The sequence below is a fragment of the Eupeodes corollae genome, chromosome 2 (assembly GCF_945859685.1).
Source record: "Eupeodes corollae chromosome 2, idEupCoro1.1, whole genome shotgun sequence".
Taxonomy (NCBI): Eukaryota; Metazoa; Arthropoda; class Insecta; order Diptera; family Syrphidae; genus Eupeodes; species Eupeodes corollae.
Window position 1 is genome coordinate 149778669 of NC_079148.1, and position 18964 is coordinate 149797632.

At 28.1% G+C, this 18964-nt stretch overlaps 1 protein-coding gene across 11 annotated transcripts in view; it reads left to right on the forward strand.

Annotated features, from left to right (window-relative positions):
• Window positions 1-18964, forward strand: part of LOC129947229 (protein alan shepard) — a 638535-nt gene that overhangs the window by 570589 nt on the left and 48982 nt on the right. The window contains exons 1-2 of one of the 11 annotated variants that reach the window (XM_056057723.1): window positions 12-143; window positions 3106-3352. The exons of the other annotated variants lie outside the window; for them this stretch is intronic. Of the exons in view, the coding sequence (XP_055913698.1) occupies window positions 3329-3352 (24 nt within the window). The 5' untranslated portion in view covers window positions 12-143; window positions 3106-3328. Of the gene's footprint in view, window positions 1-11; window positions 144-3105; window positions 3353-18964 lie in introns of those variants that run through there. 11 annotated transcript variants of the gene reach the window in all.

Sequence of the window (18964 nt, forward strand, 5' to 3'; positions counted from 1 at the left end):
TTCGGCGAATGGCAGTCTGCTTTTAGAATCAGCTGCGGTGGGGTCGTGTGTTGTTTTTTCACTGCGCTCTATACATATAATTATTTTTATTGTACAGTTACAGTTATTCTATCTCAGTTTATTTTACTGTCGGTCGTTGTACGGTTAGTTAACTTTTTTTTTTTACTGTGATACTCTTGTGGATTTTGTTTTATTTCGGTTTTTAGAATAAAACAGCTGAGAAAGGGAGAAAGTTCTCTCGTTTTTCACGATATAGTCTGAAAAGTTACACTGTTTCTCTCTCTCTCTCTTTTTTTGGTGCGATTTGTGACGGCGGCGGCGACAACGACGAAAACGGACGACGGACGAACGGGAACGGCGATGACAACGTCGTCGACTTCCTTTTTGTCGTGTTTCGAGGATTGTAACTGTAGTCGTTGTTGCGAATTCATTTTCATTTTCACTTTTTACCGGCTTTGCCACTGTCTGGTATTTTATGTGTGGGGGTGGAGGGAGGGGGTGGTAGTGTTTTTGTGAATTCTGTCTTTCTTTCGTTCTTTCATTCTTTTTTCTTCATCCCAATCGGTTCGCCTTTAATTTTTGCTGCTGTGTTCACTGTTTTGTTGCTACTGCTGCTGCACCCTTGTGTGGTGGTGGTTGCATGGGCGAAATAAAAACGCACCCCTATTGTGTGCTTCTCTACCTTTTTGGTATTTGTTTTTCTTCTTTTTGTTATGTTGTGCCACCCTCACCGTTGTTTTTATGTTATTAATGTTGCTGAACTCGCTGCATCTCGCCCGTTATGAGACACAGATATGATGTTGGTAAAATGGCAATGGCAAATGGCGTTATATGGCGATATGATGGCGGCCAGGCCAGGCCAGGGTAGCCTGCGGTGGTGGTGGTAGTGTGATATCCTCCAAAATACAAAAATCACTGTCGGCTATCGATTACTATACCTACGTGCGCTGTTAGAAGTTTTATGGATTTATTTCCACTTTCCACTCACTATAATGTGTCTGTGTATTTTGTATATATTTAGATAGATAGATAGATACAAAATAAACAAAACTAATTAAAAAGAAAGAAAAGTAATAAAAGGTGGAGGAATATTTTGGCGTATCATTTCAAATTCGTATCCAGCTGTTTTCTGGATATTTTTCGCTCCTATTATCACCGCACCCTCTCTCTTTAGGCCCGCATATTCTCTATTAAAAGAAACTAAACTGATATGCGTGTCACATCCGTTTCCTATCGGTTAAGTGACACATAATTGCAAATTATCATCTATATAGACTCCCTGCTACGTACCATTTACATATATCTCTATAGAGAGTCAGTCAAACCAGCAGCAGTAGCAGTGGAAGTATTAGCAGGGCTCCAGACTGAACAAAACACCCCTGCCCCCATATCATTCCTTTCTTCATAAAAATATCTGCAGCTAGTGGTGGAAAAATGAAAAAAAGAGTGAAACAGTGAAAAAAAAAGAAATTATAGATACTTATCCATATTCTTGTCACACATCCGGTAAAAGTCACGTTATTTATTAATTTTTGCTTCTCTGCGTTAGTTTGTTCGTTGGTCGTTTGTTCATTCGTCGTCTTCGTCGTTGTCGTCTAATTTGGTGGTGACTTTTTTTTTTTAGATGCGATAAACCCGGCTACACGAAAATCGATATAAAATTTTTATGGATTTAGTGCGGTGGTGCTATATGTTAACTATCTTTATCGCTTTTATGACTTAGTCATCTTCTTCTTCTCCATATATTGCTTTGTCGTCTGTCACCAACCATATATTGAATCACTTAGCCTTATTTTGCTCTGTCAGCGAGACATCGACAGCGACAACAACGACAACGCCCACCCACCCCTCTCTTCCTATTTAACGTAGATATTTTTGCAAACCAAAAAACCGACTTCAATCAAAATCACAAAGAAATACTTGAAATATATTTAAAAAAAGAAGAAATACACGAAAGAGAGAAAAATTTATTCAATTTAAATTGTGTAGACATGTTAAAATTGCAATAAGATATTATTCTCTACCCTTCAGATACTTTATCGGTGAAGTCATCCCGACAAGTTTTTTTTATTTTATTTTGTTGGTGTTTCTCTGTTTTGTGTAGATTTTTATTTCTTGCCATTTTTATCACCACATTTTTTCGGATTTTCTTCGCTTATTTTTCGCACTCGCTAACTACTGCTGTTCTGCTGCTGCTGCTACCACAATCATCATAGAGAAATAGTTAACCTTCATTTCTATCTCCAAGTATCCAACAGATAGATAGATAGATACACAGTAAAATTGGTTGCGACTTGCGACTTTTTGTGTGACTTGCCCAAGAAAACACGCAGTTCCAACGATAAAATAAAACTTCAATTCAAAATCCCACCAGTGTTGTATTCGTACTGTGTACTATATCTATACTACTATCTATTCGTATAATAAATATTGCAGATATAGACTCTCTCGCTCTCTTTCGTCTCTGTGGCTTTTTTGTGTATCTTTTTTGTTGAATTATATTTGATTGCATTTGTTGTTGTAGTTGATTTTGCATTCTGAATAAAAGAAATTTTATATTTTTTGTATTTGTTTAATTTAATTGTTTAAGCAACAATTGATCGTGATAGAGAGTGGCCAATGTAAATTTTTTCCATTTTATTTTTGTTTGTTTAATTTAATCGTGCATACTCGTTCGTAGGTTTTATTGTATTGTCGCGATTTCGGACGTCATTTCTGTCAACAACAGTAACTTGTTGATATCTCGAGACGATTAAAATCGGCTACCTTTAAAAACAAAAAAAAACACAGTTATTTGTTAGCTGTAGTCTTTTGTTTATAACAAAAGATAGATTGCAATTTTTTAATTAAAGAAAAAAAAGATATAACAAACGGGTATAAATTCGTTCGACTTATACCCAACAAGACCCACCCAACCCATCAATCTTCAATCTCAAAAAAAAAGAAATATAATTAATTAAATTGTTGCTAATGTGGTTATAAAAATTTATTTAAATTACAAAAATATAAAAAGAAGAAAAATCAATAAAATAGAAAGAAAATAGAAAGTGTTCGTGCGAAATAATAATTGTGTTTTGTTTCTCTCCTTTTTTTTATGTTTTTCAGAAAATTTTATGTTGATAATTTCTAAAAAAAACTGTAATTTTTGTGTAATTTGAATATTGAATACATATTCAAAAAGTGAATTTTTAAAATTATCCATTGTGAAAATAAAAAAAGTTATTGTCTGCTGAAATTTATTCAAAAAAATAAGTTTTTTTAACTGGTCACGAATAATTGTTTGGTGCTGAATTGTGGATTACTTCATTATTTTTGTTTGCATAATTTCATGTCATACAGCTGTGTGTTTTTGGTGAGTAATATTTAATTATTTATAAAATTAAATTAAAAAAAAAACACACACCCCTTGTCCCTTTTCTCTCTCTCTCTTTGAAGGAATTTAGTGCAGTTTGATTGTGTAGGTTCGTATTGGAGTTTTTCAAGTTAGAAAAATAAAAGAAATGACAACTTATGGGCTTTTATATCTTTAATCGATTTCCTTAAAAAATTATGTGCTTAAAGTACCTATAAACAATTGGTGTTTTTAATAATTGAAAAATGTTTCAATTTTTGCCATTATGTATAAACTTAGAAACAACCAAACACCAAACAGCCATGATTTGTGAAATATCAAGTTTTTCAAAGAAAAAACTGAATCAATATATTCACGGCGAGTTTTCGGTTTGCTTAAAGTTAAATTTGAACTTAAGATAATTTATTTTAGTTTTGAATCATTTGCAAACAAAAAAAAAGTCGACAATTTAAAAGAATTTGTAATGAGTACTGGAGAATTATTAAACTTCAGAAACGGTGTTTGATACGAAAAATGCAAAACATTAGGTTTACTTGTAAAAATCAGTATTACAATTTCCGCTTGAAATTTTAAATTGTTTCAACGTTTTTTTAAATATATTTTTCGAAACAATTTATCAAGTTTTTGTTTCAAGATGAGTATTTGAGAATTTATAAAACTTCAGAAATGATGTTTGGTTCAATCCCCAATATTTGTTTCACACTTTCCAAAAATAATGTTCCAATTTTAACTAAAAATTTTAAATCAATTTTTTTGGAAAAACTTCTCAAGATTTTGTGTTAAGAACAATTTTCGATTGGAAAATTTGTGTTCCGTACTCGAAATTAAAATTTCAAATAACTTCTACACTTTTAAGAACTATTTTCATATATTAATGAAAACTTTATTCTAAACGAAAATATTCTATACTTTTGAAAATTTCATCCCATTTAAAGGATAAGATTTCAAAAAAATGTCTTTTGATGATTTTTTGAAAATTTCGAAAATGTGTACACTTTTCAGAAATAATTATTGATTCTGATCTTGGGCGGAAATTTGGAAAAGTTTCTACACTTTAAAGAAATATTGTATCATTTTAAAATGTGTCTGTTCAACTTTAACTAAACATTTCGAACAAAATCCACAATTTCTTAAAATAGTGTTTGATTTTGAAATTGTTTAATACAAATTTTGGTTAAAATTTCGAAAAATTTTTAAATTGGTAATTGTAGAATATATTTTCCTAAAATTTGTATTCATAGCTTTGATGCAAATTTTAAATAATTTCTACACTGTTCAGAAGTATTTTTCCAAATTTGTATTAAAATTATCGAATACATTTTTGGACCTTTTATATACGAGTATGTTTGACAATATGAGGGATTAATTGAGTAAAACTTTTGATGTTTCTAATTTTGAAAAGTGTTTACATTTTTAATACAAACATTTGTATTGCAAAATTTGGCTTTCTAACCCTGGAGGAGAACTTCGAAAATTTATAACACTTTTCAGAAATACTTTTTGAAAAAATATGTGTTCCCAATTTTGTCTAAAATTTTTGAACAAGTTTTAATCCTTTCCTAATATATTTTTATTTGAAAAATGTGTTTTCTTGAGATGAAATTTCTAAGAATTTCCACAACTTTAATCTAATCGAACAATTTCTAACCCTTTAAGAAATAAGTTGTTGTTCTTAAATTTTCCTAAAAACTACGAAGAATTTCTACAGTTTTCTCAAGTGTATTTTTGTATTGTAAAATTTGTTTTGCTTACTTTGAATAATTATTTTGAAGAATTTTTAAACGTTTGAGAAATATATTTTCAATTTAAATTGTATAAAAACTTCGAACAGTTTTTAAATAGTTAATTGTAGAATTTACTTTCCTAAAATTTGTAGTCATAACTATAGATGGGAATTTTAAATAATTTCTACACAATTCAAAAGCATTTTTTCCAAATTTGTATTAAAAATGTTCGAACACATTTTTGCACTTTTAAAATTTATTTTGTTACACTGTTCGTAAATATTTTGCATTGCAAAATTTTTATGAACATTCCAAACCTATTCAAAAATTTTCAGAAACAAATTGGGATTACTAAATTTCTACACTTTTCAATATTAATTTTTGATACAAACATTTCTCATCCTGACTTTGGATGAAAAACTTTCTTTACACTTCAAAAAAAGGTTTTATTTGAATTTCGAATCCTTTTTAAAAATAACTTTTTATTCTTAAATTTTTTCTTTAAACTTTGGCTTAAAATTTTAAAAAAGTTTCTATCTTCAAATAACTTTTTCCAAATGGACAATTTCTACCCTTTTCAGAAAATAAGTTTTGGTTCCTAAATTTTGCTTAAAATTATAAAGAATAACAGTTTGTTTTACTTACTTTAAATAAAGATTGTGAACAGTTACTAAGTTTTTCACGAAAAAAGTTTGTATTATAACAACAACTTTACCCTAAACGAACAATTTCTATACTTCAAAAATTATTGTTAGTTCTTGAATGTTTCACCTCAAAATTAGCTAAAAATTCAAACAATTTCTAAGATTTTGTTTTCAATAAAATGTCTTACTTTTCCGAAAAAGTTACTGACTCACTTCAAAAATAAGTTAGAGTTTTGAAGTTCTTCATCCAAACTTGTCCTTAATATTGCAACCAATTTGTAGACTTTTCAAAAACATTAACTGATTGCAAATTTTGTCTTCATTAAAAAAAAAAAACATTTTATTCTATCACCAAAACTATTGCTAAAAAACAATTTCTACACATAATGTTTTATGATTTTTAGCAATTTATACATTTTTCAAGAATAATTTTCAACTGCAAATATTTTTCTTTCCTAATTTTGGTTGAAAATTTCCAACAATTTCGAACAGAAAAAATTTGTATCACGTAATTTGCCGAACATTTTTGAACACCTTCTAAACTTTTTCAAATATGTTTTGATTGACTTCCTTGTTTTGGATGAAATCTCACACTATTTCTACACTATTCAGAAATATGTTTTAATTCTTAAAATAATTTGTACAATATGGAACAATTTCTGCACTTCGGATATAAATTTATAACAGTTTGCCACAAGTTTACACACAATTTTAATTGTAAAACTTGTCTTCTTTAATTTTGTTAAAATTTTCGAACAACTTCTTTAATTTTGAAGAATAGTTTTTGGTTTAAAATTTTGTCTTCATATAGAAATATTTTTGTATTCCGAACGAAATAGACGTCTACACGTTTCGGAAATAATATTAGATGATTCGTAGCAATTTCTACTCTTTTCAAGAATAATTTTTAGCAGCAACATTTAGCCTCCTAATTTTGGTTGCTAATTTAGAACAATTTCCAAGCATTTCTACCTAAATTTTGTCTTACATTTTTTATAAACTTCTTAACTTTTACAAATATTTTTTGATTTAAAAATGTGTCTTCCTTTCTTTTGATGGAATTTCGAACAATTTTTACACTTTTCAAAAATACTTTTTTAATCTTAAAATAACTTTATTTGGAAAGAACAATTCTAACAACATTAGAAATTCCTACACTTTGAATTTTAACTTTAGACTGAAATTTCAAAAAATTGGGTTTTGAAATTGTTCATTCAAACTCGTGCAAACATTTCGAACATTAACTACATAACAAAAATATGTCTGGATTCCAAAATTCCGAGCTATTTCTATTCTTTTCAATAATAATAAATTTTGTATTTGAAATATTGAATTTATCTTAATATCTTTGCGAAAACTCGAAATTAGTTTTTATTTTTTTGAATTCTTGTTTTGTTTTCGGAAATGCAGGCATTTTGAGTTGTTGAATAGATTTGGCACATCAGAGAAGTGAGATAATGAGATATGGGACAGTCATTACATTGTTTTCGAAAAATGCGGGTAGATTTTAGAATTGGTGCATCAACATTAGTAAAATTTATGATGGTCGTTTGTTTGATAAGGCGAATTTTATTTTGACCGGATTTTTCGGATGTATATATCTAAGCACTTCCGGATATTCCACTTAATAGTTTTTTTTTTTTAAAGTACGAGTATGCTCCATTGAATAAACTTATTCGTGCTGGTTTGAAATAGGAAACTGCTCGGTATTGTTTATTTTTAAGCGAAATCAAAGCAAGAGTTTGATTCGAGCCTTGAATATCACTTTGGATTCAAATTTTTGATTCTATGATTTTATTTAAAGTAAATTAATTGAACTTGTTTGATTTTACGTATTTTAGCAACTAAAGCAACAGTTTTCTGCACGTGAAATATGATTTTGTAAAGCAATAACGATAAGTTCCAAAACTAATAAAAGTTTATTTTTTGTATGACAAAATATGAGGAAGATAATATTTCCGAACTGATATAATCATAATCAAGCTATCTTTTTATCGAAGGAAAAGTAAACAAACAAAAAATATCATTATGGCAATATGAACTTAACACAACATTCTCCTATCTTCATATAATAACCTTTAATAAGAGTTAGTTCGAAAGTAATTTTGTTTAATTAAAATACAATGTAATGAGATAAAAATGAAAAAAAGAACTTAATGATTATTTTATCAGAAAAGCGTTAATGTTTCATTATCAAAACGAAAGTGACTTTATCGTTTTATCCAATAAAAATTTCTCATAAAAAGGTAATAGTAAGTTCTAGTAAACATGAAGTAGATAAAACCAAGTCTAGCACATTTTTTTTATTGACACAAGAGTCTTTAAAGTAGGGCAACATTTTTGCGAAAAGGTTGAAAAGATATTACCGAAAAACGAATAACACTCATGAATTTATTGACAAAAACACCGAAATCAATATTCTTAAATCAAAATATCAAATATTGATAATTCTAAAAACATGAAAGCCTTCCTAGAAATTTATGACCGGTCTAATTTTTACGGAATTTTGCAACTTCATAAAAATGTCGACATTTTTTGTGTTAACGCTTAACGTGATAATTGAATTGCACTTTAGAGGTAATAAACATTGTATGTTAATATTTTTAAACTAGTGATTTGTTGTAATGAAATAAAGTTGATGTTATTTATCACAGATATTTCAAAATTTGAAATTTTGTTTAAAACCTCTGTGCAAGCCTAATCGTTTTCTATAAGCTACTTACAATCTTTCGATAATAAACTAAAACAATGTGAAATTTTTGTAAGAATAATGTCTCACAATTTAAAACTATTATATAAAATGTTAAAACGATTTTTATTAATAAAAAGATTTGATTTTGCTAGTTTTAAGAAATTTTAACATCTGATCTCTTAAAATGTGTCTTATTTTAAAAGCGTAAAATGGCTAGTTCGACTTTTAATAATTTCTTAAATCTTTATGACTCTTGAATTTCTGACATTTTAAAAATGTATTTATTTTTATTTATTTATCAGATTTGGGGTTTGATATTACTATCGGAGATTTATAGATCAAGTGTTTTTAGCAATGATACAAATTTGTAAGCTGCTTAATATTTAGTAAACCAGTAACTAGTAAAATCCTAACCTCTTAACAGTAGATTTTGAAATGATTGTATGTAAATGTTCTACGCAAACAAATTTAGGCTCCAAAAATTGAACGTGCTTTTGAAAATATTCACTTCGATTCTAATGCTGAAAAAGTTTTTTCTTTATGATTAGAGGTACATACGAGGTTTTCAACCAAACATAAATATTTCATTTGTTTTTCACCATATTTTTCCATACAAAATATTTAATTTTTGAGACTTTGTGAACAAGACCTCTGAAATATAATAAAAGGTTCTTCTTGCGAAGAGATCATTGTTCAAAAAATTGCTTTTGAATGTTGAGGCACAAGAAAATATTATTAGATGTCAAATTAAGCCTGAACGATGTTTTACCCATCAGCTCATTCAGAAACTTAATTGTTTGTGATAAAAAAATAACTCGAATTCTCTTATTGGTTTCCGCATCTAATCTAATCCTTATATAATTAATTAATTAATTAATAATCTACATTGATCGTTTAACTTTCTGTTTATAACAAAGAAACAGGTGGCTACGTCTTTAGAAGTTGTTCGAATTCGAGCAACTTTTGGTGGATTTGATTCATCTTCAAATTTCAAAAGCTATAATTTCAGGCTCATGTTCATAAATTCGCTATTGAACAAGAGTGATGATATTGTACAAGGTTTTTGAGTCAGCAAATGAGCATATTACCTTTATGGAATTTCACGTCTAGGATTGAATTTACTGCATTATTGGAATACACAGTGCATTTTTGGATTGATAATCCAAGTTTAGACACACAAAATAAAATCTATGCTGGTGTTCCTCAAGGCTCCGTATTGTCTCCTACTCTCTTGTCTGTTACTTCTAATATATTGAATTGTAAGACATTACCCTTTGCTTCTTATAGTCTTTAGTTTCTAGGTTTACACCCTTGCCCTTCGGATGTTGAACTTCAACGGCAGAGTATCCTAAGCACATTAAATCTGGATCTTGAAGGCATTGTCAATTATCAATTAAATAAATGCTTCAAATATTCAATACTGTCTCCTGATATAGAAGCTTAACACACTTATAATGAAATTTAAGAAAGGAAATGTATCAGCTGTCAGTACTCTTTGTACCTCTTTGAAAAACTACATCTTATGGTATGAAAGCATATCCAACATTTCCAAAATGTTCTTAGGTCTTTAAAATTTTTTTGACGGCACGGCGCAAGAAATTTGTCATCCCTTCTAATCTGCCTTTCTCTGTAATCTAAAGAGCCTTTTTTCGCCAATAATTTGAATACAATTCACACATTTAAGCAGGTGTCTGACGAACAAGTCTTCTGGACAGAATCAAAAAAGAGCGATTTATAGGCGAAAGAACAATCATAGAAACTTTTACGACGCCAGGACACCGTTGCAGTGTTTCATGTCTTTTGTTGACTTCTGATATTTTTACCAGCAATTTTTGTCGAAAAAGACAGCTGCATTCCCCCCTCTCCTCACAAGCAATTAGGTATAGAGATTTTTTTTTTAGCCGCACTTCAAACATGTAAAAGGGCTTATTCAGATCTAATATTACCTCCCATTTTAATACTGATATCTTTAAAAATTCTTAGTACCTGTCTCGTGATGGTTAGTGCGTAGGACTTTTGTAATGCCTTAGACTTATATAGTTCAATTCATGTGAAAGTCCCATCGTTTGTAAATTCGACAAGCAAGTGCCTTAAACTGCGAGTATAAAATTTCATACAAAAATCCCATCGTCAGTGTTTTTTTTTACGGAAACTGTCGGTTGCGAAAAATTGACAAATTCTCCATTGTCATGAAAAGTGCTTTCTCAAATTTTCCGATTGGATTCGCCATAAAAACTGAGAAACTGTGAATCTATACAAGCTTTAAATTTATTTATTTAGTTCTGTAAAAAAAGATAGTTGCATTCTCCCTCAAACGAAATTAAATTCCATTTACTCCTGAGCTCAATTTCGCAATTTCAAGTATAGAGATTTTTTTTTTTAACGCACATCAAGAATGTAGAATGCCTTAAACTATTCTGCTTTTCCTCGCGTTCTTATATTGAAACATTTCAAAAGCCTTCTTTAATTTTTCTAACACTCGTTCTGTGTTTAAATCATGATAAAAAGAGACAATACAAAAAAACACCTACAATGTAAAAAAGCAAGAAATATAACTAGCAACCTGCGCACCGTTTTCAAACCTCTATTTAGCACTGTATGATTGAAAAATTAAAATCCCTAGCTTCTTAAAAGTGTTTGTTTTTAAACTTGACATTAACAAAACAAAATCTCAAATTTATCTCTTAAACCTTGAGAAATAATTGAAAATTAAATATTTCCAATTGTTTGCAACCATTTAAGCAAATAAAAATACAAATTCCAAAAGACTTTGTTTTTACTTTAAAAGCAAATAATATTTTCAAACTTTATCTATTAATTGCCTAAATAATTATTTCGTTACCTATTTTTAAAAAATTGCAAATAACAATACCGAATTGTTTGTTTACCTCATTTTCGTACTTAAAACGCCAAAAAATATCACACACAAAAGTCTTATCGTTCATTCAAGCAGGTTCAAAATGACCATGACATTTATGACAACCGCTAACAAGCTATAGCAAAAGTCAGCAATTCAGCAATCCAGTCATGCATGTGTGCTGCAACAATGAAAATGAATCACCTTCAATTTCGATGAACTTTTGAGTGGCACGTATGTACAGTTCGTTTTCTTCTTCTTTTTCTTCTCCTATAAAATCAAAGATTTAAACATTGCAATTTTGCTTCTGACAGTTCACTCTGTTGAAATGATTATCATTAATTTGGTTCTTTGTTCTGTCAAAAAAACAACAAATAATTCAAATTTATTTCTTTTGTTTGTTCTATCGGTCATTTGACGACATTCCAAAGACCGAAAATTTATAAGCACCTTATCAAATCGATTACATATTTATAAGTGCACCAAATAAAAGGCAAATTGTAAATTAAATAGAATCAAATAAAACAATTAAAGTGTCTTAATGTTGCACTTTACGTCATGTCATTTTGGTTTCTTTTTATAGCAAATTAATCTAATCTTTATTTCTCTCTCTTTCTTTCTCTGTCAGTGAGTCGTTGAATTATTGTTCTGGAATTATTGTAACCTTGTAAGCCGTGAACTGTCATCTGATTATGTGTGACCTGCTGTTTAATTTGTATTTATTTTGATTTTGGTATTTTTAACGCGAAACAAATGTTTTTTTCAGCCATAATATAAAATGTCCAAGGTCGAATTGCAAATGAGTATATTTTTTCAGTTTCAAATAAAATAAAATGATTGTTTAGATAATTACCAGTATATTATAGGAACTTACTATAATAATATGTGTTATATGAGATGACTGTTTCTGATGATCATCATCATTTTTATGACTCATTTAAAATATAAAAGCACATTTAAATGAAATTCTCTTATTTTGTAGATATTATATGAACATTTTGTATTTCTTTTTCAATCTTTTTAATCAAAATTAAGTCAATAAAGTCACTGATTTCTTTTTATTTCAATATTCTGTTTGATTTCGGTGGAAATTGTGCGCTATGAAATTTTATAGCAAATGTATATTTTTGTATGTTAGTACATATTTGTGTATATTGAAAGCGAGATGTAGCCTTGGTTTTAATTTTTCGTGTTTATTTAGCAAATGGAAAAGCAAACACAAGTAGGAAGCGTTAAATAAATTTTACCAAATTGTCCGAATCATTACGCATTAATCGTTTCATGTTTTTCTTTTTTTTGTTTTCTTTATTTTTCTTCTTTCGTTTTGTTTGAGGGTGGGTGAGAGGGATGTTATAATTTTCCTATGAAATAAAAGTTTTTTTTTGGTTGTTTGGCAAAAGTTGTTGTTTTGTTTTTAGGAAAACATGAACATGAGAAGTTATTTAACCTGAATTTGGGAAACTTGGTATTATGAAGTAGGTTTGGTACATATGAGATTATATATGAATTCCAAGCGCGTCTAATAAGCCATTGGGATTGAATATATGATAAAAAATATACTTAAACAATTTTTTAATTAATTTGACATAAACGGACGAATACTTATTCGATTTGCGTCATAATTATGATGATTTATTCATTTTTTTTAAACATTTAAAAAATTATTTACTATTTTTTTTAAATATTATAATATAGAAAATATGCTTTTGAAGATTACTCTTAATTTATAAGAAGCCATCTTAAGAAGAATTGTCAAAAGTTGAGAAAATAGAAAAGTAAAAAAAAATTACTAGCGTTTTGCTATTTTTTTTTATTAGAAACGGTGCATCTGAACAAGTCTAAAAATTGAAAAGTCATGGAAAACACTTCTTTGGAATGAACTTGTTAGGTTGAATGTAAAATACTCAGATGTAATACGGATTTATCAAACTTCTAATGCTAAGTATACACAATTGATTAAAATCCTCCAATATTGGCTGAACTGTTAATTGTATCCAATAAGGAGACAGTTGCCAATTTTCTATCACGTGAAAATTGTCCATTTTTAGGATTGGTTAATTTCATCCAAATATTAGACAATTTTTTGGTAGAAAATCCACTGACAATTGCTGACAATTTTGTATTTTCCAATTGATAATTGTTTGTTTACACTGTTAGAAAACTTTAGAAAAGTTCATTTGTAGACTCATTGGAGAACAGTTCTCTCGACTGATGACAGAGAATAAAAATATTTGATTTAGAAGTGAAAACAATAAGTCGTGGAAAACCATTTAAAAAGAAAAAAACAGGCAGTAATGATAAACTTGTAAAATCCTGTAAACTTTTATTGTTGTTTCCTCCTCGAAAATTGTCTACTATTTAAAAATTTGATGATATTGTTGGCAAGAACATCATCCAATATCCAATTTGTGGCCAACCGTCCAAATATTTGAATAAACAAAAGATTGGATGTTTAGACGATTTCAAACGATTGCAAGAAGTCGGCCAATTTTTTATAGAAAATTTGCCAACGATTGACTGCCAATTTTTTTCTGTTACTTTTGACAAATAAAATTAGGTGTTAACATGGTTTATAAAATATTGTTTAATATTTTTTGCCAAGAATCACCCAATATTGGAAGATCTTACATTCGTGTATAATAAGCTCAAAGGTTAAATGACCTTATTTGTTTATTTCGAAATAGTATACTTTCAAAAATGTTCTTTAAAAATATCAAGATCTTATCTCTTGTAGTCTTCTTGAAAACGACATTTCTCTTTTTGTTCTTTAAAATCAAAGAGCAATTTTCTTACAGACCTAAAGTTGAAATTGAGTACTCAAGAATTATATGTAATTAACGATGATAGAGATAAGCTTTTGATAGACGAGTCTGATTTCGATTTTGCATTCATAATAAGATGCGTTCAAAGACAATAAAACATACTGTTTTTCATAACGATGTTATTCACTTCCCATAGGAAGTTATTGTTTCAAGGTTCCTAGAGTTAAAATAAAAGACTTTTAGAAGATATCTGTGCGTGCTTGTGTACGTACGTTCGTAAGTCCGTACGTTCGCGACGTTTTTTCGTCGTCTATGGCTCAAGAACCAGAAGAGATATCGACTTCAAATAAATTTTGTTGTACAGATAATAAGGCAGAAAGATGTAGAAACGGTTGTCAAGAAAATTGCGTATGTTATTTTCTTACCATAGCAGTTTTGAAAATACCAAACAAGTATATTTTTTGAAAAAAAATCCAAATAACGTTTTTTTTTATAAATCAAAAAACTGAAACAAATATTGTCATCTCAAAAACTTTAAGAATGCGAAATGATTTTATCTCCAAAACAATTTTTTGCAACGAAAAATAACGTGGTAAAATTTTGAGAAATTCGAATTCACAGTTTTTTTTTATAAAAAAATAAAAACCTAAAAAAAAAAATTACTCAAGGTTGGTAAAAATTGATTTTCGGCTCAAATATCTTTTTAAAGTACTCTTATCTTTTTTAAAATATTGTTGCCAACATTTTGTAAAATTTTGAGAAAAATCGAATTGACAGTTTTTTAACAAAAAATAAAAATTAAGGGAAAATTTAACAAAAGTTGGTAAAAATTGGTTTTGGATAGCTACATTTTTCTTGTAATAAATATTATTTTCAACATTCTGAAAAAATTTGAACAAAATTTTTTCAGAATGTAGCTAATTGGCAGTTTTTTTGCAAAAAATAAAAACCTCAACAAAAAATTAATAAAAGTTAGTAAAAATTGATTTTCGACTCAAATATCTTTTCAAAACTTTGAGATATTGGCCTTAAACTACTTTTATCTTTTAAAAAATATTGTTTTTAACATTCAGAAAAATTTTGAGAAAAATATAATTACAAAAAATAAAAACCTAAAAAAAAAACTAATACTAATACTAAGTAAAAATTTACAGTCGACTCAAATAGCCGTTTTTTCATAAAAAATAAAATCTACAAAAAATAGTACGCAAATTTCGTATAAATTGATGTTCGTTTCTTGATATCTCTCAAATTAATTTCATTCATCCAATTTGTAGAAATTTAAGAAATGCTACAAAATTGGTAAAAATTTGTTTTCGATTAAAAATCTATTTAACAAAACTAGATTTTCAAACTAAACTATTTCTTTATATCAAGATATTGTTGGTAATTTTAAAATTTTTGAGAATAATTCAACTATTCAACTATTCAAGCTGGCCGTATTGGATCAGCTTTTGAACTTCCGAAAGACAACGAATATGTCAAATATATATTTATTTTAATTTATTGCTTTTCTTAAAAAAAATTGTTAATCTCTCAAAATTTCTGGCTTTAATGGTTTGGTCTTTAGAGTTCCTATTTTGTAAATTCTTATTTAGTAAAATGTTAGAAGATAGTAAAATGTTAAAATAACTAAATAACTGGCTTTGTTTTATACTAAAAGGAATTTAACATTCTACTAAACCGTTTAAAAGTTTGCATCAGTTTTCAAATCCAAAAAATATTCGGGACGTATTAAAGAAATGTGTGTGGGAGAAAAGAAGACGGTTTCTGGAACTTAATTTTTTTTAAACAAACTTATTATTTTGTTTCCACGAATAAAGTTATAGTATAAAAATTATATGATAAACGGAACTGTGATGCTCTATAAAAGATATTTAAGATACATACCTCCTTAAGTTTTTTTCAAAACGTAAAGTTTAATGTTTTATTTTTCGTTTACTTATAATTTGTTATATGGTTCTCATTAAAACTCCAATTTGCCGTAAATTTCCTGATTTAGTTTTTTAGTTTGGATTTTTGAAATTCAAATTCGTAAGGAGATTTTTTTTTATTAGTTTTATTGAAAAAAATCTTAATATTGGATATTTTAATTTACTCATTTGACTTCTAATTTTAATCTATTGTAATTACTTTGATTAGGAATGTTTTACGTTTTAAGGTCCCTTAAACCTAAACCCATGAGTTTTAGAGAAATATCTTCGGTATACATTTTCTTGTTATATCTCGAGCCAGCGACTTTAAAAACTTGCAACGTATGGTTTTTAAAACTATAGGCATTTTTAAAATTATTAACCCGAAACTTCTTTTTTCATGTTAAAAACATTGTTTTAAATAAATTGTAGTTTATTAAGAATAATCCGAATGATAGTTTAAAACAATAAAAACCTATAATAAAATACTTAAAAAAGTACTAAATTTGGGTAAAAACGTATTTTTGATTCAAATATCTTGAGAAATAATAAATGCACTGACTTTATGCTTATGGTATAATTGACTCTAAAATATCTCACTCCAAATATTTTACGAACGAAAAATGATATTGCCTCCAAAATAATTTCAAACAACGAAGAGTTACGTTTTCGATATCTGTTGTAATTAAAAAAAAAAATGTAATTGACAGTTTTGTTGTGTACATAAATAAAAACAATGTACTATGTTTTTTTCGGCTCGAATATTTGAGAACAAAATTAAGATGTTTGAAGTCATCTTATACAAAATATTGTTGCTAACTTTCGGTAACATTAAACAAAGATTAATTAATTAACACATTAAATTAGTTGAACGTTCCGAATATTTCAACAAATAAATGCCATTTAGTTTCTAAAAAAACCTTTATACATTAAATTTTGTTTCGAAAACCTTTAGTTTAGATCAGTTCCGTTATTCAACTTTGTAATAAGTGCTTACAAACAAATGGTTTACATTTGAATTTTGTTTGAAAATGTTGATCCGTGTTTGAGATATCGAATTTTGTCGATAATTCCAAAAATTCTTGAATGAGTTTCTTATACTAAAGAAGTCAAGTTAAGAAAACAAATTTCATAAAAATTTATCAGGCTGTTTTTGAGAACATTCAAATTTTCGATTAACCAATACATTTGTTATTTTTCATCTTAAACAAATTTTCAAAAAATACTCCTAATGCGAATGTAGTTAAAACCTTAATTTAGGTTTAGACTAAGACAGACAGATAAATGAAATCGCCGAAGCCACTTTTTTTTTCGACTTCGCTCCGATCGTATTTTGTATGTTCAATTGAAATCTCCAGTTTAAAAATGTTAGCGAAAAATAATTTTATTAAGGTTTACTACATTTGTTTTCTAAATTCAATTGGCACTGCTTCTTAAAATACATACACCAAATTCCTGCCAAAAATACTGCTCAATTGATTTTACGTCTCAAATATCCCAACTTGAAACAGCTTTAGCTTCAATTCACTGATTGCATATTTTTTAAAAATCCTTAAATGACAGTTCGGTTTCCAAAAAAATGTCATTTTTCAATGTGGGCCACATCCATTTTTAAAATTCTAGTTTAGTATTTCAGTGGGTTTAATCCGTTTTTCTTGAAATTTTTAAATATAATTGTATCTCTGTAAGGCCATAATCTCTGTTTCCTTTAACATGAAATCTATATACAAAAGGACAAAACTGATAAAAAGGCGCTTTTGAAGAAAAATAACTAAAAATAAATTGAAATCTCTCTCTTTCAAAAACTTATTTCTATAAACACTGTAAACAAGCTCAAATATTTGTCCTAGAATTTTCAGAATTTTAATGTACATTTGTTTTGCCTTTTACCATAGAAAAACTATTTTCAAAAAAAGCCATTATTCCACATGTCAATGGTATTAATTTGTCCATTAATATTTTGTATGTTTTTGTCAATATAAGAAAGAGCCACCTGTCTATGATTTCTCCATGTGCGGTGTATTTCTATAATTCTTCGAATAGAAATAAAAATAAAAATAAATTTATAATAAATCTAAACCCCACTGCCCTAGTGATTTAGCATCATAACATGTTTTTATTTTCTAACTTCAAAGCAACAAAAACAAAAACAATTTGTAGTGAGTTTATTTCCATAGCTATATGAGATTATTTTTGTTTTTTTTTTTATGTTTAGCGATATTTTTCAAACATCCATCACTTGTTCTTCTAAAGCTTTAAAAATACATCAAAAAAACATATCTATAGAAAAAAATTCACCTACCCACATATTTATTTTTCCCTAAAGTTAAACCATCTATCAACTTTTTTTTTTGAACTTCCATGATAAAGAAAATAATCCAACCAAAATATCAAAAAAAAAAATATTCAAACTTTTAAACTCTCTCGTCATTTATCAATGCTGATACTTGCACCGCGCAGAGCATAATACCGAAAACGCCAAAGCTATTTCTAACAAATTTTTCAAAAATCATTTTGTGTGTATTTTTGTCGTTTCTGATTAAAGTATCTCGTAATAAAAACATTTTTGAAAAAATATCCTAAAATGATTTTTCTCTTTTATTACAATGACTATGCGGTAAAAATGCCTATTCCAATGTCCCTTTCACATTTACCTATAGCACTTAGTGTGGTTTTTGAAAACCATTATGCCAATTGTACTTTCGAAGGAGGACGTAAATGTAACGTTACATTTGGAAAAAATAAAAATAAAATGCGAATAATAAATAAAAAAGAGACTAAACAACATTAAAATGCTAATAAGTTTTTAGAATTTTAAAATTTCTACTCTCGTTTTTCGTGACATCTTTTCCTAAACACAAAATTCCAGTTAGATTTGGTATTGGAATCGTATCCTTCGAAATAAATCGAATTTTCGTGTCTTATTTTATTTCTGATGTGTCCGCTAGCTCCTCGTTCTCTCAGTTTTCTTCCTCCTGCTCTTCTTTGTACCTAAGATTTTAGAGATGAATAGTATCACA